Source organism: Tenrec ecaudatus, chromosome Y (assembly GCF_050624435.1).
Source record: "Tenrec ecaudatus isolate mTenEca1 chromosome Y, mTenEca1.hap1, whole genome shotgun sequence".
Lineage (NCBI taxonomy): Eukaryota > Metazoa > Chordata > Mammalia > Afrosoricida > Tenrecidae > Tenrec > Tenrec ecaudatus.
Genome location: NC_134549.1, coordinates 16,540,696 through 16,561,819, shown reverse-complemented (window position 1 = coordinate 16,561,819; position 21,124 = coordinate 16,540,696). Strand labels below are relative to the sequence as shown.

Below are 21,124 nucleotides of genomic sequence, written 5' to 3'. Positions count from 1 at the left end.
ACCGCCCACACCTGCCCCTGGACCGCCCTCACCTGCCCCTAGACAGCCCACACTGCCCCTGGACCGCCCTCACCTGCCCCTGGACAGCCCACACCTACCCCTGGACCGCCCACACTGCCCCTGGGCCGCCCACACTGCCCCTGGACCGCCCACACCTGACCCTGGACCGCCCACACTGCCCCTGGACCGCCCTCACCTGCCCCTGGACCACCCACACTGCCCATGGACAGCCCTCACCTGCCCCTGGACTGCCCTCACCTGCCCCTGGACTGCCCTCACCTGCCCCTGGACCATCCACACTGCCCATGGACAGCCCTCACCTGCCCCTGGACTGCCCTCACCTGCCCCTGGACTGCCCTCACCTGCCCCTGGACAGCCCACACCTGCCCCTGGACTGCCCTCACCTGCCCCTAGACAGCCCACACTGCCCCTGGACCGCCCTCACCTGCCCCTGGACTGCCCTCACCTGCCCCTGGACTGCCCTCACCTGCCCCTGGACAGCCCACACCTGCCCCTGGACCGCCCTCACCTGCCCCTGGACAGCCCACACCTGCCCGTGGACCGCCCTCACCTGCCCCTGGACTGCCCACACTGCCCCTGGACAGCCCACACCTGCCCCTGGACCACCCACACTGCCCCTGGACAGCCCATACTGCCCCTGGACTGCCCACACCTGCCCCTGGACCGCCCACACTGCCCCTGGACCGCCCATACTGCCCCTGGACAGCCCACACCTGCCCCTGGACAGCCCATACTGCCCCTGGACCGCCCACACCTGCCCCTGGACAGCCCATACTTCCCCTGGACAGCCCACACCTGCCCCTGGACAGCCCTCACCTGCCCCTGGACTGCCCACACTTGCCCCTGGACCGCCCACACCTGTCCCTGGACCGCCAACATCCCAGGGACCCCACCTCTGGCTGTGGCTGGCCCCCCACACACACCCGCCTCCGGCAGGTCCTCACCGTGCACCTGGACGGTGCGGGGCCTCAGGCTCAGCATCCCCGTTGACGGATCCACCGACCACATTGATTTCCCGTCCCTACGAGCCGGGGCAGGTTCGCCAAGGCCTGTACCCAAGGCTAATTAGTCAGATGCAAATGGCTTTCCGTGGCTGGTGGGCAACCTTGCGGTGACCCGTGATGAAATCAGATTGCCGTACCACTTGCTAATGCTCACCTTCCCGAGCCTGCCCTCTTGCTGGGGACCGCCGTGGGGCGGGCGGAGCGAGCAGGGCCTCCTGCCAGGCTGGGCGGCTGGCTTCCTAGCTCTGCTGGGGTCCCCTCGGCCTGTGTGTGTCCCCCGGGGCTGGCCGCCTGGTGTCCCCCGAGAGGCTGCCCTGAAGCAGAGCCAAGCACGCTGGGGACGAATACAGCAACCAAGCCGCCCAGGTCCTCTCTCCAGCGTCCCAGCACCCGGACAGATGGGAGGACAGAGGGGCCAGGTGGCCGCCCACTCCCCTCTCCTGGGGTCATCACCCGAGACGCCCGGGTCACACCAGCCTGGCCCCAGGCGCGCCGGTGGGACCTGCTCAGGGTGGGAAACCGTCAGCTCCCTGCGCCAGGGCCCGGTTAGACGGGACCTAGATCACCAGGCCGGTGCCGGAGCGCACGGTGCATGGAGAGCTGGGCAGCCAGCGGCCTGGTCGGCAGTTCTTGCCCCCGGCTGCTCCGGAGGACGGAGAGGAGACTATCCGCCCAGCAAAGCGTCACCGTCCTGGAAGCCCACAGGGCCGCTCCGCCCTCTCCCGTGGGGGCGCCGTGGGCTTGGCACTGACTCAAGGGCACCGAGTTTGGGCCTAAGTGGAACCTGCCTGCCTGCGGGGCTCAGAGAAGCAGCCGAGTCCGAATTAACTGGTTGAAACAAAAAATCTAAACCCAATTCCCCACCATCGAGTCCATGGCCGGCGCACAGTGACCGTACAGGACCGGAGTGTCGAGAGCCTTGCTCCAGAGGACCCTTGGGGGGGACCTCAGGGTGCAGGCCTGGGAAGACGGAGCCTGAGTGTGCACGTGTGTCCCCCTCTGCCCCGGCGCCGTCTTCCAGAGCGTGGCAGAGCCTGTTTCTTACTTGACCGTGGGGACCCCTCGTGCAGGCGGCGGCCGTGGGGGACATGTCCTCTCCCTCCCGAGAGCGGCGTTGATCGGCACGGGGTCTCATGCCCTCTCGAAGGCACCTTTTGGCAGCCGTGGGAGGAGCCGTGACATGCCGATCACTGGTGGCAGGGCCCGTGGTTCAAACCCACCGGCCGCCCTGAGGGGGAGAGACGAGGCTGTCTGCCCCCGGGGCCGTCCACTCTGTCCTCCGGGGTCCTGATGTCGGAGTGGACTGGAGGGCAGGGGTTGGCGTGGAGGCCCCCGGGGGGAGGGCCTTCAGGGCAGAGGGCCGGCAGAGGCAGAGTCCTTCACCTCTCTGCCGCCTCCTGTCCACTGTCTGAGACCTTCCTGTCCCCAGTGTCCTTCACCTTCCTGTCCCCTATGTCCTTCACCTCCCTGTCCGCCGTGTCCCCCACAGGAAGATGCGTCCCCTGCTCCCCGCCCTCCTCCTGCTGCTGCTGTGCCCCTGTGGTGCCGAGAGCCGCTCCCCGTCCAGGCCCAGCTTCGTGCTGGTGATGGCAGACGACCTGGGCATTGGCGACCCCGGCTGCTATGGAAACCGGACTCTCAGGTGGGTGGGGGGGGCTGCAGCGGGCGCACTGGGACCCCACGTATCGTTGGGCTGCATCAGGGTGTTGGGAGGGCGGCTTTCCTGGGTCACGGGGTGCAAATGGACGACAGGCCTGCGTTGCGCTGCAGTGTGAAGTCCCTCCTGGTCGGGCGCGCGTCCCACCCGCGGGGCCCTGGGCCCAGCCCGGGAGGCACATGGGGCCCCCACTGACGCCGGGTCTCGCGTTCCAGGACGCCCAACATCGACCGCCTGGCCCGCGGGGGCGTGAAGCTCACGCAGCACCTGGCCGCGTCCCCCCTGTGCACACCCAGCAGGGCGGCCTTCATGACCGGCCGGTACCCCGTCAGATCAGGTAACCGTCTGGCTGCCACCCACGGGCCACCGCCCTGTCCTCGGGGCCACCCGGCAGGGCCTCCACCTGCATGCCCGTCTCCCCGCTGCAGGCATGGCGTCCCGCTCCCGGGTCGGCGTGTTCCTCTTCAGCGCGTCCTCCGGAGGCCTGCCCACCAGCGAGATCACCTTCGCGCGGCTGCTGAAGGAGCAGGGCTACGCCACGGCTCTCATAGGTACGGACGGACGGACGGATGGACGGGCAGGGCGACGGAGCAGCCTGCTGCTGCGGGATGGCTTCCCGCCGGTACAGCGCTCCAGGGCCACTCCCACGGGAGACAGGAAGGAGCGGGAATCTGGAGGCATGCATGCGTGCGTTCACACACGCGTGTGCGTGCACAGAGAGCTCACCGGTGGAGCATCCGAGCCGTAGACGAGATAAATGGATGAGCTGGGAGGTAGATAATCGATAGATGATAGATAGATAGATACGTAGATAGATAGATGGATGGATGGATGGATGGATGGATAGGTGACAGATAGATACATAGACAGATAGACAGATAGATAGATAGATAGATAGATAGATAGATAGATAGATAGATAGATAGATAGATAGATGGGCAGGCAGACAGACAGATAGATAGATAGATAGATAGATAGATAGATAGATAGATAGATAGATAGATGGGCAGGCAGACAGACAGATAGATAGATAGATAGATAGATAGATAGATAGATAGATAGATAGATATTGATAGGTAGATAGATAGATAGGCAGACAGATACAGATAGATAGATAGATAGATATTGATAGGTAGATAGATAGATAGATAGATAGGCAGACAGACAGACAGATAGATAGATAGATAGATAGGCAGACAGACAGATAGATAGATAGATAGATAGATAGATGGATACATAGACAGATACATAGATAGATGGATGGATACATAGATACATACATAGACAGATAGATACATAGATGGATACATAGATAGATAGATAGATACATAGATAGATGGATGGATGGATAGATAGATAGATAGATAGATAGATAGATAGATAGATAGATAGATAGATAGATAGATAGATAGATGGATGGATGGATGGATAGACAGACTCAGTGCTATTGAGTTCACCGGCATGGAGGAACATGGGCGGATGATTCCATCGGTGGACAGACAAAGCGACAGAGATGAGAGACAGGCAGGCAGGTAGAGAGATACACGGACGGACGGATGGACAAATGTGTGCACAGACAGACTGAGAGACAGGAGATGTCAGGTAGGTCGGTGGACGGCTACGTGGATGGATGATTCGATCGGCAGACAGACAGACCGAGAGGCAGGAGACAGACAGGCAGGTCGACGGGTGAATGGACGGAGGGGTGATGAGCTGTGTGCATGAATCCGAGGTCCACACCGTCCCGGGGAGTGGACCGGACGGGAGTGGTGGACTGAGGAAGGCAGTGCCTGGGTCCGTGCGGGGGACTCTACAGGGCTGACCGGACACTGGTGGGGCGGGCAGAGCGGTGGGCACTCGGAGTGGACAGAGACGCCTGGACATGCGGGACTCTGGGAGCAGGAAGGCCTCCTGGCCACGGGCGCACCAGCCTTCTCAGGAAGCCATCGCCGCGGGCGGCGGTCCATCGGCATTCCGTGAGAAATTCCCCTGGGAGATTGCGGAAACTGCCGAGTCCTGCAGCAGTTTCCTTCTGCCCGCGGGACAGCGGCCTCGGGGAGACTGGCTCTCGGTCCCCAGCCGGGAGGGAAACGCCGCGCGGTAAGCACTTACCTGGGACACTTCGCAGACACGGGTCCGCCCACGGCCGGCGCCTCCCGCGCGGCTCGCTTCCTGCCCACGGAAGCAGCTCCTTCCCGCGATTTCCCGAGAAAACCCCCTCCCTCGCTCTCCATGGCGAGCTTGGCTCCTGGGCTCTGGGACCCTGGGAAGTCAAGTCCTCTTGCACACGCTCACGCTGCTCACGCTCACCCTGCTCACACGCACACGCCTGACTCAGCTCACACTCACGCTCACCCTGCTCACACTCACTGCTCACCCAGCTCACACTCACCCCGCACCCTGCTCACACTCACTCCTCACACTCACTGCTCACACTCACTCCTCACACTCACTGCTCACACTCACTGCTCACACTCACTCCTCACACTCACTGCTCACACTCACTCCTCACACTCACTGCTCACACTCACTGCTCACACCTGATTCAGCTCACACTCACAGCTCACGCTGCTCACTCACTGCTCACTCACGCTCACCCAGCTCACACTCACTGCTCACACTGCTCACACTTACTCCTCACCCTGCTCACACTCACTGCTCACCCTGCTCACACTCACTGCTCACACTCCTCACCCTGCCCACACTCACTGCTCACCCAGCTCATACTCACTGCTCACACTTACTCCTCACCCTGCTCCCACTCACTGCTCACACTCACCCCTTACCTCGCTCACACTCACTCCTCACCCTGCTCACTTACTGCTCACACTCCTCACCCTGCTCACACTCACTGCTCACACTCACTGCTCACACTCACTCCTCACCCTGCTCACACTCACTGCTCACCCTGCTCACACTCCTCACCCTGCTCACACTTACTCCTCACCCTGCTCACACTCACTGCTCACCCTGCTCACACTCACTCCTCACCCTGCTCACCCTGCTCACACTCACTCCTCACCCTGCTCACACTCACTGCTCACCCTGCTCACACTCACTCCTCACCCTGCTCACCCTGCTCACACTCACTCCTCACCCTGCTCACACTCACTGCTCACCCTGCTCACACTCACTGCTCACCCTGCTCACACTCACTGCTCACACTCACTCCTCACCCTGCTCACACACCTCACCCTGCTCACACTCGCACCTCACCCTGCTCACACTCACTCCTCACACACATGCCTGATTCAGCTCACACTCACTCCTTACCCTGCTCACACTCAGATGCCTCAGATTCAGCTCACCCCCTGACCTGCTCACACTCACTGCTCACACTCACTGGCCCGTGTTCCTCCTCTGGGTTTTTCTGAGTGTGGGTCTTTGCACACTCAGTGTCACGTGGACTCGGTGTCCGTGAACGGCTACACCTTCTGGGAACCACCGGGAGCTTCTCTCTGCTCCTGCACGCACGGACTGGACACTGGGGAGCAGTGGACACAGGAGTGGGCAGCGTTTTCTGGGAATGTGGGGGCACTGGACAGACGGTGACTGGGCACGCGGGGTGGAGTGGACGGGGGCCCTGGACACGCGGGCTTACGGGGCAGCATGGCTGGGCACATGGAGTGGACAGCCGTGACCAGCTACCTGGGGCGGGTGGGCAGCGATGACTGACCGCGTGGGGCGCGGTGGGCGCGGCCTCGCAGGTCAGGGCCTGCCCCTGCCCCTCCCGTGGGCCCTGGGGTCGCTGGGGTGGGGGGTCCCCACGGGAAAGGGCAGGTGGGCCTGTCCCTGGGTGGACGCTTGACCCCAGTGGACACGCCCCGCCCCCCCGCCCCGTGTCCGCAGGGAAGTGGCACCTGGGCCTCAGCTGCGACCGCCCCGCCGACCTGTGCCACCACCCGCTGAGCCACGGCTTCGACGCCTTCTACGGGCTGCCCGTGACCAACCTGCGCGACTGCAAGCCGGGCGCGGGCAGCGTGTTCGCGTCGGGCGCGCGGCTGCTGGTGTGGGCGCCGCTGCAGGCCGTGGGCGCCGCGCTGCTGACGCTGGGCGCGCTGCGGGCGCTGGGCCTGGTGCGCGTGCCGCCCGCCGCCTTCCTGCTGCTGCTGCTGCTGGCCGCCGCGCCGCTGGCCGCCCTGCTGGCCTTCCTGCACTTCTTCCGGCCGCTCAACTGCTTCCTCATGCGCGACCGCGACGTCACGCAGCAGCCCTTCTCCTACGACCGCCTCACGCAGCGGCTCACGGCCGAGGCGGCGCGCTTCATCCGACGGTGCGTGCGTGCGTGCGTGCGTGCGTGCGTGCGAGGGCGGGGCGAGAACTGGGGGCGGGGCGAGTGGTGAGGGCGGGGCGAAGGCTGGGCGAGGGGCAGTGGCAGGACGAGTGGTGAGGGGGCGTGGCGAAGAACGAGGGCGTAGTCAGGGCGTGGCAATGCGTGAGAAGTGAGGTGAGGGTGGGACGAGGGGAGAGAGGGCGGGGCCAGTGGTGAGGGGGCGTGGCGAAGAACGAGGGCGTAGTCAGGGCGTGGCAATGGGTGGGAAGTGAGGTGAGGGTGGGGCGAGGGGTGAGAGGGCGGGGCCAGTGGTGAGGGGGCGTGGCGAAGAACGAGGGCGTGGCGATGGGTGAGAGGTGAGGTGAGGGTAGGGCGAGGGGTGAGGGCGGGGCCAGTGGTGAGGGGGCGTGGTGAAAAAACGAAGGTGTGGTCGGGGTGTGGCCGTGGGTCAGAGGTGAGGTGAGGGTGGGGCGAATGGCGAGGGCGCGGGGCCAAGAACGAGGGCGTGGTCACGACGTGGCAGTGGGTGAGCGTTGAGGTGAGGGTGGGGCGAGTGGTGAGGGGGCGGAGCGACGGGTGAGAAGTGAGGTGAGGGCGGGGCCAGTGGTGAGGGGCGGGGCCAAGAACGAGGGCGTGGTCAGGGCGTGGCAGTGGGTGAGCGTTGAGGTGAGGGTGGGGCGAGTGGTGAGGGGGCGTAGCGACGGGTGAGAAGTGAGGTGAGGGCGGGGCCAGTGGTGAGGGGCGGGGCCAAGAACGAGGGCGTGGTCAGGGCGTGGCAGTGGGTGAGCGTTCAGGTGAGGGTGGGGCGAGTAGCGAGGGGACGGGGTGAGGGGCGGGGCCAAGAACGAGGGCGTGGTCAGGGCGTAGCAGTGGGTGAGCGTTGAGGTGAGGGTGGGGCGAGTGGCGAGGGGGCGGAGTCAGTGGCGAGGGGCGGGACCAAGAATGAGAGCGTGGTCAGGACGTGGCAGGGGGTGAGCGTTGAGGTGAGGGTGGGGGGAGTGGTGAGCGGTGAGGGGGCGGGGCCAGTGGTGAGGACAGGGCGTAGGCTGGACGACGGCAGAGTGTCAGGGTGCGTGGTAAGGGCGGGGCCAGTGGTTAGGGGGCGTGGTGATGGGCGTGGCGAGGAACGAGGGCGTGGTGAGTGTTGAGGGCGTGGCTAGGGGGTGACGTCGTGGCGAGAGGGCGTGGCAAAGAACAAGGGCTCGACCAGGGCGAGGGCGTGGCGATAGGCGAGGGGCGAGGCGAGGGGCGGGGCGAGGGGCGGGGCGCCAGCGCGATCCATCTGCCCCTGTACCTCCTGGGTTGCCGATGGCTGGCCGGCCCATCCGGTTTCCATTGCACCCTTGGGACACGTTGCGCCCTTGGGACACGTTGTTTCGCATCGTGCATGGCTGCCCTCTCTGTGAGCCACGCCCCCAAACCCCTGCTCACCCCTCCCCAACCCTTCCCCACTTGCTCCTAGGGAGCCCCCCACCCCAAAACCAGACCTGCTTGTTCTAAGGCGTGTCACCTCCCCAGGGCGCGCTGCACCCTGCAGACCCGGCTCCGGCTCGGCCCCAGGAGCCCTGGGGGTGGAGAGGGTTCCACGGAGGGCTCTAACCACAAAGTCCGAGGTTCAAATCCACCCGCAGCTCCACGGCCCAAGGACACGGCTGTCTGCGCCCATCAGGAGCTCCCGTCTGGGAAACGCACAGGCTGGGCCTCCCTGGTGCAGCCTGGGCTGCGTGGCAGTGACCTTGAGATGCCTGGGCAGAGGTGCAGGTGCAGGTGGAGGTGGGTGGGGTACACTGACTTTAGTCTCAGACTTGAAATGGGGCGAAGGGCGTTAGTCTCGGGGCACCACCAGGCTCTTGGAATCCCTTGTCAGGAAGTGGCCCCAGGGGCCGTATCTGCACAGGTGAGTGTGTGCAGAGAGGTCAGGAGGCAGGGTGTGGGCCGGCCTGGGGGTGGGGGCAGTGAGCGGGCACCACTGGGCTGCGGGAGCCTGGCTGCAGAGGGCGGGCACGCGGGCACCAGGGGACAGGAGTGGGCGGCCACTTCCCCAGGCAGCCTCGCGGTCTGGGGCTGCTGCCTGTGAAATCCCCCGGGGGCTGGGTTTCAGGAGCAGAAGTAGTTTGTCTCGGAGCCGCTCCGGGCATTTATGTTGATTCCGGCCCACGGGGACCCCGCAGGAGGGAGGTGAACTGCCCGGTCAGGTGTCAGAAACTGTCGGACGTGACGGACGCCCAAGGCCTCATCTACCTAGTGGGTTTGGACTGCCGCCCTGGTGGCCAGCCAAGCTCCCACCTCCCTGCCATTGAGCGGACTCTGTCGTAGCGGCCTGCAGGACAGGACGGATGGGCTCCCCAGGGTGCCAATCTCTCTCCGCGCCTAAGGGCATCTTCCTCCCAAGGAGTGGCCCGTGGGTTGGAATTACCGGCCCTGCAGTTAGCAGCTGGACAATTGACCCAGCAGAGCTGGGATGGGAGGGCGGGCTTCACCCAGAGCCAACAGAGAGGGGCACGCCGCCAGAATTCCGCTGCATCCTCTCCACCTCCAGGCCCCCTTTTATCACGATTGAGGAGGCTGGCAGCCTGAATTCGGGGTGCCAGCTCTGGGGGGGAAAGTCCCTCTCTCTGGGCTCTGGGAGAAGCCCCCCACCCCATTTGGCTCTAGGGGAAAGCCCAGGTCCCCTCTCTCTTGGCTCAGCGGGAAGCCCCCCCCACACACACACTGGGGGACCCCCCCCCTGGGCACTCGGGGAAGACCCTGGTCCAGCTGCCGTCCCCAGGGTCCTGTAGAAAGTTCCGGGTGGCATCTCCATTTGCCTGCTGCTGCTCTTGCATCTCCGAGGAGGGCGCCAAGCCCGCCCCTCCCCAACGCTGCCTCCCGGGAGCAGCCCCTTCCCACATAGCATGCGGACCCCCCCACACCCGGCGGGCCGGCCTGGCAGCAGGTCCAGTTGGGGCAGCGGTTCTCAACCTGTGGGCCGCAAGCCCTCTGGGGGTCGAACGGCCCTTTAACTGGGCTTGCCCTTTAACGACAGCCATGGAGTAGCAACGGAAATGGTTTCAAGGGCGTCCACAGGCGGCTGCCCGCGGTGGGCAGCGCCAACCCGAAACCCAACCCCCTGCCAAGGAGCGGACGCCCACTCACAGGGACCCTGCAGGACAGGGCGGAGCTGCCCCCTGGGTCTCCCAGACTGTCGGTCTTTACCAGGAGCAGACAGTCTGGTCTTTCTGGCGGATTTTAACTGCTGACCTTGCCTGTGCCACCGGGCTCCTCATCGGCGTCCTGGGCTGCCACGTGCCGGGCCGGGGCTGTGGCGCTTTCTCCCTGGATCAGGAGGCAGTGGGCGCTCTGGTCGCTCCGGGTGGCAGGCAGCCGGCACATAGCTAGGGAGCAAGCAGCACGTGAAGCTGGGCATTATTTCGGGGGGCACATCCCGTGGGGGGTAACTTTGACTTAGGAGAATGCGGCTGGGATTCATCTGCACCCCAGGAGACGAGAAGGCCTCCATCCCCCTGGGTGTGAGTGTGGAGCGCGTGGCTGCAGAATCTGTCTCTTCCTGGTCCCCAGTTTCCCCAGCAGAGCATCAGAGAGAGAGATATGTAGATAGATAGATAGATAGATAGATAGATAGATAGATAGATAGATAGATATGTAAATAGATGGATGGATGGATGGATGGAGACAGACAGGCATGAATAATGGATGGGTGGATGGATGGATAGATAGATACATAGATAGATGGATGGATGGATGGATAGATAGATATGTGGATAGATAGATAGATATGTAGACAGACAGATAGATAGATAGATAGATACATAGATACATAGATAGATATGTAAATAGATATGTAGGTAGATAGATAGATATGTGGATAGATGGCTGGATGGATGGATGGAGACAGACAGGCATGAATAATGGATGGATGGATGGATGGATAGATAGATAGATAGATAGATAGATAGATAGATAGATAGATAGACAGACAGACAGACAGACAGACAGATAGATAGATAGATAGATAGACAGACAGACAGACTGGATAGATTGATTGATAGATAGACGGATAGATAGATGGATAGATAGATAGATGGATGGATAGGTAGATGGATAGATACATAGATAGATAGATGGATGGATGGATAGATAGGTATGTAGACAGATAGATAGATAGATAGATAGATAGATAGATAGATAGACAGATAGACAGATATGTAGATGGATAGATAGATAGACAGACAGACAGATAGATAGACAGACAGACGGATAGATAGATAGATAGATAGATAGATAGATAGATAGATAGATAGATAGATAGATAGATAGATAGATAGATAGATAGACTGACAGATGGATAAATAGATAGACAGATAGATAGATATTCCCCTGGATGACCCCATGCCAGTGCAGCTTGCCTCCCGCGGGGCGTGGGTAAGGCGTGTCCCCTGGAAGCTGGTTCTGAGGGACCCGGGGCCACGCGTGACTGCGCCTCCCGGGAGAGACTGGGGCCGCGGCACAGCTGGCAAGCCGACTCGTTTGGCCGAGTGCCCGCCGCTTAGCAGGCTCAGCCCCCCTTCCTCCACGTCTCTCTGCGGGCTACGCCGTGGGGCGTGTCCACAGACAGCCGTCCTCGCTGACCACGAGCCGTGGCCTCTCTCCCGCCCGCCCTGCGCAGACCCCGTGCCCTGGGCTCCCCTCCCTTCTGGTTCCGGGGATGGCGGGAGTGAGGACAGGCCACGTCTGTCCACTGCCTGCTTTCTCTTCGCTCCCCTGGAGCCCTGTGCGCTGGCCGGGGGGGGCGGGGGGCATTCTGATTGAGCTGCAGAGAGAGGAGGCTCTGGCAGCCGGCGGTGGGGAGCCGCCGTCGTACGTGGCGAGGGTGGGGCGCAGAGTGGGGGCATGAGGCTTAACAAGGGGCTGTGGGTACAATAGGCTGTGTTGGCACCGCGTGCCTTTAACCGCGTGGTCACCAGTTGGAAGCCAACAGCCGCTCCGAGGGGGCCAGTCCAGGCTTCCGGCTCCCATCCCACCGTCTGGACCGGACCACGGTCTGGGGATGGGATGGTTTGACTCCGTCCCATCGGCTCACGGAGCGCCGGCTCGACGGCAGTGAGTCCTGGTCGGGCAAGGAGTGGGCAGCCCCGGTGTGGCTGACGGTAAATGTGCCGAGCGGTCAGCCTCGGCGTGGGCAGTTCAAGTCCACCAGCTGCTCCGCCGGAGAAAGAGGAGGCGTTTGCATTTCCGAATTCCTTAGGACCTCCTTTTGGGGGAGCAAGATGAGGGGCTGAGCCCGACAAGGCACGGGCTGCCCCGTTCATGTGGCCTAAGCCACCCCGCCCACTGCCATCGCCTTGACGCCCACGCGGAGCGAGCCGGCAGGACAGGGCCGGCGGGCAGCCAGCAGCCACCGTGCCGCAAACCAAACAAAAGCCGCAGCAGGATCCGCTCCTGCCAAGTTGCTTCCGACTCGGGGTGACCCTCTAGGGCAGGGAGCCTCCTCGCCCTCCAAGGGAGCAGCTGGCGGCTTTGAACCGCCGGCCTTCCCAGCAGGCAGCCCCCCACTCTGTGGGACGGCCCAGTGGCGGCCGGCGGCCCGTGAGCTGACCCCCCCCTTCCTCGGGAGCACGGTCTAGTCCAAGAGTGGGGACACTTGTGTCCTGTGCTGTGGGGTCACTGTGAGTTTGGTTTTCTGGGAAGGGGGCTGGGCTTCCCGGGGCCCCCTGTGCCGAGGAGATGGTCGCCTCCCCTCCACGCAGCCCCAGCTCACCTGGCCCCCGGCTCACCTGGCCCCTGGTTCACCTGGCCCCTGGCTCACCTGGCCCCCGGCTCACCTGGCCCCCGGTTCACCTGGCCCCCGGCTCACCTGGCCCCCGGTTCACCTGGCCCCCGGCTCACCTGGTCCCCGGCTCACCTGGCCCCCGGCTCACCTGGCCCCCGGTTCACCTGGCCCCCGGCTCACCTGGCCCCCGGCTCACCTGGCCCCCGGCTCACCTGGCCCCTGGCTCACCTGGCCCCTGGTTCACTTGGCCCCTGGCTCACCTGGCCCCAGCTCACCTGGCCCCTGGTTCACCTGGCCCCCGGCTCACCTGGCCCCTGGCTCACCTGGCCCCTAGTTCACCTGGCCCCCGGCTCACCTGGCCCCCGGCTCACCTGGCCCCCGGCTCACCTGGCCCCGGCTCTGTTTGCAGCAACGCCGAGAGGCCCTTCCTGCTGGTCCTGTCCTACCTGCATGTGCACACCGCCCACTTCTCCTCGCCCGACTTCGCCGGCCGCAGCCAGCACGGCGCCTACGGGGACGCTGCTGAAGAGATGGACTGGAGCCTGGGTAAGGGGGCTCCCGGGGCGCGGCCTGGGCCCGGCTCTTCCCTTCTTGCACCCTGGCAGAGCCTGCCTCTGGGGGCTGCCCTCAGGCGGCCTCTGAACCTCGCTGGCCCAGCAGCAGAGCTCGACGCTGCCCGGTCCTGCCCCAAGGCGGCTGGCACGCCGGGACCCAGAGCTGTGGACACTGTCCGTCCATCGCGTGCCGGGCTACCTGCTGTCCGTCCCCTACCCTCCAGTCACCATCCACGGTGGCCTTTTGCAGTGAGAGGTCACCACACACATACGCAGACATATGCCTGCCATCCACTCTGCGCTGACCCCTGGCCACGGACGGGAAGGCCGCCCCCGGGGGGGCCGCTACGTCAGGCTCCCCACTGTGGTGTCGTGGGTCCCTGTATTTTTTAGGGGCTCCAAGGTCCTCCGTGTTCACCCACCTCCCGGTGGGTCTCCCCGTGTCCCGGCCGACCCTCCACTTGGCAATAAGCCCGTCCTTCCCTGGTCTGCCCGGTCACTGAGGGTCTCACTCGAGGAAGACACAGGCCGGCCGGGGGCTCCAGCTCCGGGGCTCCCCTGTCTTACGAGGCCCCTCCCGGGGAGTCGGCACCCACCGTCCACTGGGTGGACTTTGTCAGCGCTCCTCTGGCGGTCCGTGACGTGGGTGCCGCTGAGCAGAGGGTGCTGGGGAGACTGGAAGGCAGGTCTCGGGGTGACCCATCGGCAGGAAGGCGGAGGTCGAGAGAGAATGGAGGTCCCGGGACCTTCCTGATGAGGAGGCCACGCCCACAGGAGGCCAGGCTCCGCCCCTGCGCTTCGATCTCCCCAAGTCCACACGGCAGGATGTCCCTGCGTCACCGCACCGTCCGGCGGACAACAGCGGTGCTTGGAGAAGGGCGTCCGGCCTGGGCAGGTGGACGAGCCTCCGTGGGCCGGGGGGGTGGGGTGGGCGGGCACCACGTGGCCCTGCCGGTGCAGGTGGCCGGGACCGGGCATGGCCTTCCCTCGGGTCGCGGTGAGTCAGAATCACCCATGGGCCCCTCACAGCAGCCGTGGTGGACAGCAGCTTCATGCCAGCTCGTGGTCAAAGGGACGCTCCGCAGCCTGCCGGCCACACGTGGCATCCCCGCCCTTAGCCCACGGGGCCAGGGGGCCCCAGCCGGGCGCCGTCTCCCTGCAAGTCCTTGCTTTTTACCCCCCCCCCCCCCACCTGGAGGCCCTGCTTCTTTCGATGGCGGCGAGACGAAACCTTTCATTTATCGCCGTCCTGCAGCCGTTCCCCTATAAACTGGCATCACCGTGCCTCGCGAGCCTGGCCGGGGAAGCGGGGAAAATAAATGAGAGGAGAAGTTAGGCGCAGACCTGCGGCCGGCAGCAGATTGCTCTCGGAGCAAAGCGGTTACGGCTGCCGGGCCCCCACGGGATGTTTCTGTTCAGAATTATTTTCGGAGAGAAATGGGCTGGACCTTTATCGGATCGAGCTCACGAGAAATTAAATGGTGGACGGATTTCACACATGAGAGTCTGCAAGGAGAGCCGGGGCCGGGCGGCACCAGGGAAGGACACAGGCAGGGCCACGCCGGACGCCGGCGGCAAGGACTCCGGCCGCCACTGCTACCTGCCTGGGCTCCCTGGCCGGGCCGTGTTCACATGCGCCCCTGCTTCTCCCGGCTCTCTGCCCGGCGCTCCCGGGCCTCCCGGGCATCGCCGATACCAGGCTCGTGCCGGGGTCCCGACCCTGCTGCCCGAGCTCGTCCAAGGGTCTCCCAGGCGGAAGAATGCCCCGGCGAGACGGGTTGCTCCATGTCTTGGCTGCTGCCCCGTGGCCCTGCGTGTGGGCATTCCGTGTGCCCGCCGGGGCCCTGGGAGCCGGCTCCTCCCCTCTGCCCCTCTCGGGGGAGCAGGGGGGCTGTGTTCACGCGGCGTGTCTCCTCCCCTGCAGGGCAGATCCTGGACGTCCTGGAGGACACGCAGCTGGCCAACAACACCCTCGTCTACTTCTCCTCCGACCATGGGGCACACGTGGAGGAGGTGACCGCCAAAGGGGAGCGCCACGGGGGCAGCAACGGGATATTCAAAGGTGAGACCCTCGCGGGACACGCGTGTGGAAGGCGTCGCCCTCAGGAAGGGCCGCTGAGCCCGCCGGTGGGGTGACGGGACGCGCCGGCAAAGACCTTTCGTGTTTCGGTGGTTCCGGCGGCTTCGACGCCGCCCACCGTGCAGGCCGCCCGGCCAGGCCTCACACAAGCCCCTACCGGGACTTGCCTTCTCCCCCTCAGCGTGGTCAGCTCCCCAGGCCCCCTCCCGCCCTGCGCTGCCCCTAGACAGGGGTCAGTCCACTAGCTCTGCCTGTCCTCTGCCCGCCTGGAAATCGTGTACTGCACCCACGGGAAAATGCCCACCAGCCCACGGAGATCCCGGGCAACCGTGGCGCCGTGGAACACCGAGCCCCCCGCCTGCCGCGTCCCTCCACGGTTCAGGACTGGAAGCACGGGACACCCGGCCCCGGGGAAGGCAGCCGGCAGGAGGAGCCACGCAGCTTTCCGACGGCCACAGGAGGACGCGATGGCCGGGATCCCTTCCACCCGACCCCACCTGCCGCCCGCGGCTGGGCAGGCCCTTCCTGGGTCTGAGCGCAGAGTGCGCTGCTGGCTGGCGGTGGAGAACGGGCGCGGGCCGGCAGTCCCTCCGCGTGGCATTCCGCGGCAGGCGTGGCATTTGCTGGAGTCGGACCAGGGAGCTGCCCCTCCTTCCCCAAGAGGCTCTTTCCGCGTGAACACAAGCGCCCGTCCCCGCAGTTCCCACCGATCCTGTCGGCGATGCCGTGATGGTGAGGGGTTCTGGGCTCCACCAGTTCGGCTCCACCAGCCGCCCCGACCCACGAGCCACCGGCTTGGAAACTCCCAGGGCCTCTCGGATGCCTGCCCTGCGGGGTCACCGTGAGCCGGCGTCCACTCGATGGCAGTGAGCTCGGGGTTTGCAGCTTCCTGTGGAGCCAGGTGGTCACGCTGAGCCCACGCCGACGGTTCTTAAAAGAATGGAATGCGCCAGGCAGACCTGCCCGGGGAAGGCTGGAGTCCACGCACCGGACACCACCCGAAGGACTGACACGTCCGTCCGTCCAGGGAGACGTCCGTCCGGGGCGCTCCTTAGAGGCCAGGATGGCGAGACTCCATCCCACGGACCGGACCGTGGGCCTGTTGTCCATCCGCGGAGAGGCCGGTCCCTGGAGAAGGACATCGTGCGTGGGCACACGGAGGTGGACGGACACCGTAGCTGCCCGATGGGCTTCGAGGGAAGGACAGTTGTGGGGACGGCGGGCGCAGGACCAGTCACGTTCCGTTTGTCCCTGGGGATCGCCGTGGGTTGGGATTGGCTTGGACCCGGATCACAGGGGAGGCCGCAGATGGAGCGCCGTGCTCGGCGCGGGAGGCGGGGCGGGAAGGGCGTGGGGCTCTCGTACCGCAGGGCGTCTGTCCGGCATAAGCCGACCCCGAGGAGGACGGCTCGCTCAGCCGGCTGCTCCTCTCGTCCTTCCAGGGGGAAAGTCCAACAACTGGGAAGGGGGCATCCGGGTGCCCGGCATCCTGCGCTGGCCCGGCGTCATCCCCGCTGGACAGGAGGTCCACGAGCCCACCAGCAACATGGACATCTTCCCGACGGTGGCCAAGCTGGCCGGCTCCCCACTGCCCGACGACAGGTACTGCCCGCCCAGCCCAGTCTGCTCTGGTCACCCTGGCTTGTCCCCTGCACCTCGGACCTGCCCCGTGCTCTGTGCGTCCAGGTGTGGGACTCGGGGTGGCTGAAAAGCCAGGTGCCGCGAGTGAGTGGACGCCAGTCCAGGCAGGGCTGTGCTCTGTAGGGTTGGTGGTTGGTGTGGGCGAATTGCCAGGGCTTTCTTCCTGGGTGCCTGGTCAGCACACTTCCATCCTTGCTACTGTCAGGACCTTTGCCCCTTTGACTCACCTGAGGACCAGGGGTGGTGTACCTGAGGACCAGGTATGATGTACCTGAGGACCAGGTGTGGCTCACCTGAGGACCAGGTGTGATGTACCTGAGAACCAGGTATGATGTACCTGAGGACCAGGTGTGATGTACCTGAGGACCAGGTGTGATGTACCTGAGGACCAGGTGTGATGTACCTGAGGACCAGGTGTGATGTACCTGAGGACCAGGTGTGATGTACCTGAGGACCAGGTGTGATGTACCTGAGGACCAGGTGTGATGTACCTGAGGACCAGGTGTGGCTCACCTGAGGACCAGGTGTGATGTACCTGAGGAGGACCAGGTATGATGTACCTGAGGACCAGGTGTGATGTACCTGAGGACCAGGTGTGATGTACCTGAGGACCAGGTGTGGTGTACCTGAGGACCAGGTGTGATGTACCTGAGGACCAGGTATGATATACCTGAGGACCATGTGTGGCTCACCTGAGGACCAGGTGTGATGTACCTGAGGACCAGGTGTGATGTACCTGAGGACCAGGGGTGGTGTACCTGAGGACCAGGGGTGGCTCACCTGAGGACCAGGTACTGTCTGTACCCCATTGGTGCCCAGCTAACACCCAATTTGTGGGGACCCTAGCAGGCTGGAGGGGAGCTGCAGCCCCCTGGGTTTTCGAGGGCCCTGTAGCCAGTGGGGAGAAAGACAGGTGTCCACTCCCGTGAGCAGCACCAGCCTGGGAAACCCACGGGGGCCGCGGAGGGTCAGCCCTGAGTGGACGGCGGGGGGAGCTCGTGCTGGTGGGAGCGCCGGCCGGCTGTGGTTCCGGGTGGGGCTGCCACGGACGAGGCCGGCCGTTCCAGACCAGCAGCTGCCCCGTGGGAGGAAGACAGGGCTCCCCATTGCCCCTATCGGTCCCTAAGAACGACGTCCAGCCTGGTGCGAGAGAGGGGCAGTGGGAAGCGAGGCCGACACGGAACAGGACAGCCTGGCACAGCGCTGCAGCCGTGGCCCGGAATGGGGCGTCCCATGTGGCCGATCCTCCAGGAAGCCCCGCGCTGGGGCTCCCTGGCGAGGCCTGATGACGCTGGGTGGACAGGAGCGGGGTCGTGGGGAGGCGTCCCGCCCGGTGCTGACGCTCCCGGTTTGTCGCAGGATCATCGACGGGCGCGACCTGATGCCGCTGCTGCAGGGCCGGAGTCCGCGGTCAGAGCACGAGTTCCTGTTCCACTATTGCAACTTCTACCTGAACGCCGTGCGCTGGCACCCCAGGGGCAGTGAGTGCCCGCCCGCCCCCGCCCGCCCCCAGCCTCGCTGCCCTGCCCCACGCTCCTGGCCCGGGAGGGGGCCGTGGCCACAGACCGAGGCACCCACAGCTGCCACCCTGTGCCGATACCCCCCTCCCGGCCGACACAGACGGCGTGCCCACGCGGAGCCGCCCCCTCTGCCTCGCGGCCTGCTTGCTGTGGACGAATCCGCGCATGGCGGGGGGGGGGGGTTTCTCAACCTGTGGGTCACGAGAGCCCTTGTTCAGCGTGGGCCGCCCTGTCCTCTGCTGCAGGCACGTCCATCTGGAAGGCCTTCTACTTCACGCCCAAGTTCACGCCCCAGGGCGCCAACGGCTGCTTTTCCACCCACGTGTGCTTCTGCCACAGCCACTTCGTCACCCGCCACGACCCGCCCCTGCTCTTCGACCTGTCCCGGGACCCCCGCGAGAGCACGCCGCTGACCCCCGAGACCGAGCCGCGGTTCCACGACATCCTGAGAGCCATGCAGGAGGCGGCTGACGGCCACCGGGCCACGCTGACCGCCGCCCCCGACCAGCTGTCCGTGGGGAACCTGCTGTGGAAGCCGTGGCTGCAGCTGTGCTGCTCCACGCCGCGGCTGGCCTGCCGCTGTGACAAGGAGGCCCAGGGCCCTGGGGCCACCCACTAGCCACATGGCCCCGGCCACCCCGGCCACATCCCCGTGGCCCGTCCTGCACGTGCTTGTCTCCTGGGGCCTCGGCGGAGGCCTCTCCCTCAAGCTTGGCTGCAAGTCTTTCGCCGACCCAACCGGCCGGGTGTGGATCGTGTGTCCAGGCTGGAGCCCCGGCTGGGAGCCACGTCTCGGGCCGTGCGGTGGAGGGAGCGTGGCGTCCAAGGGGCGGGGAGTTACAGGCTCGGTCCTCAGCAGGACCCCGTCTGAGACCCCGGATCCACAGCATAGCCGGTCCCCCTTCCCCTCGCCCTCGGGGCCTGGCTCGTGGCCCCCACGTGGCACTGCGGTTCAGACCGAGTCCCACAGAGCCTCGCCCAGGCTCATGTACCCCGACACCCCGGCTGGCTGGCAGTCCAGGGGGCAGGCAGGGCACGCCGGGAGATCCCCGTGGGCACAGAGGTGGAGGTGCGAGGCACCCTGGGAAGAGACCCCACGTATCCCATCTGTGTCCTCTCCTCATCTTGCCCCCCTGAACCCCGATTCCCCAGGCCCCAGAGGACTTCTCCACGCCTCCCCTTAGCTCAGCAGTGGCTTCACCCTGCGGGTTTTGGGGGGAGCTTTGCATTTTTGGAATTAGGAAACTTGAAAAAATAAAAATGAGCAGCCCCCCAGACCACGGACTGTAGACCACGGGGCCTCCAGACTGGTTTTCCGAGGCGCCCAGCACCCTCTGTGGCCCCTCCAGAAGGGCTCCGTGGGGAACCCCTTTATCTCGACCCACCTGGAGCCCCGGGCGGAGACGCCTGGTGAGGAGGCAGGTGGCCGCCTGGAGAGGGCGTCCACGGAGCGGTGGCCGGGACCACGCACACGGGCCACGTCCACAGCTTCTCGCTCTTCCCGGACGCGTGTGACCCGCTGGGCCGGGCTACGCTCTCGGGAGTGAACATCATTCATAGTTTTGCCCTTAAAAAAAAACACCAGTCACCCCCTTCCCCCGCTGCCCCCCAAACCCACAGACACACACTGGACATTCTTGGAAGCTCAGCGCCAACCACGCGGTCCCCTCGGGTGGGTGACCAGCCCCAGAAAGGAGAGCCAGTGCTGGACGGCCCGCCGGCCAGGCGCCGAGAAGCATGCGGCTGTGGGTTTGCGCCCCTGCAGAGACCCCGTTCTTGAGTGGATGTGGGAGGCCGGGTCCCCCGTGGGCTTGGTGGGCCCTGGGCTGGTGACCGGGGCGTCTCCTTGGGTGCTGTGGGGCTGGCCCGTCGCCGGCCGCTCCCTCAGTATTGAGACTGGGTGCATCCGCAGCCCCTACACGGTCTGGGGGCTCTTACCGCTGGACCGTGGGGCGCCGGCTGTGGTTCTGCCCCCCGACTTAGGGTCACTGTGACCAGAAGGAGGGAGGTGTCCGTCCAGGCTGGGCGGCAGTTCAGAACCACCCACGAACCCCTCTGCTCGGGGAAGGGGAGGCCAAGTGCCGGCTCGGAAACCCACAGGGGCAGTTCTGCTCTGTCCCCCGGGCTCCCCGCGAGCTGGAGTCCGGCCCGGGCAGCTGAAGAGGGCCAGGCCCGCTGAGGCTGTGGGGCCGGGGCTCCCTCAGACCCTGGGGCTTCTCAGAGGACCGGGGAGAAGGCGGCGGGGCCATGCCCGGGCTTCAGTGACCACAGGCTTCTTCCTGGACCCTGCTGGCAAGAAAGCACAATAAAATTCTCAGCTGTGAACCGTGGGCTCAGAGTGGTCACTGTGTGGGGGCGCGGTCAGTGGTCAGTGCACGGAGCCCGTCGGCCGGCGCCCTCTCTCCCCAGAAGCGCGGGCTGTGGGTGAACCGTTTTGGGGTCCGTCTAGGGCAGGGGTTCCCAACCTTCCTCGCGCCTCGGCCCGTCCGGCTGCACACTCTTGGGGCGCCAGCTGGAGCCACCGCCCCACAGAAGCACGTGCAGAGGCGGGCAGCGACCTGGGCACCCAGCGGGGCGGCTTCAGCTCCCCTGCTGTCCAGTGGA

At 65.1% G+C, this 21,124-nt stretch overlaps 1 protein-coding gene across 1 annotated transcript in view; it reads left to right on the top strand.

The window, feature by feature from the left end:
• LOC142435537 (steryl-sulfatase-like) overlaps window positions 1–20,835 on the top strand; it is a 37,248-nt gene extending 16,413 nt beyond the window's left edge. Inside the window, exons 2-10 of the mRNA XM_075539762.1 lie at window positions 2,515–2,667; window positions 2,898–3,019; window positions 3,111–3,233; window positions 6,532–6,955; window positions 13,135–13,271; window positions 15,204–15,341; window positions 16,802–16,961; window positions 18,360–18,481; window positions 18,766–20,835. Coding sequence (XP_075395877.1) covers window positions 2,515–2,667; window positions 2,898–3,019; window positions 3,111–3,233; window positions 6,532–6,955; window positions 13,135–13,271; window positions 15,204–15,341; window positions 16,802–16,961; window positions 18,360–18,481; window positions 18,766–19,139 — 1,753 coding nt within the window. The 3' untranslated portion in view covers window positions 19,140–20,835. The remainder of the gene's footprint in view (window positions 1–2,514; window positions 2,668–2,897; window positions 3,020–3,110; window positions 3,234–6,531; window positions 6,956–13,134; window positions 13,272–15,203; window positions 15,342–16,801; window positions 16,962–18,359; window positions 18,482–18,765) is intronic.
• The last annotated feature ends 289 nt before the right edge of the window (window positions 20,836–21,124 follow it).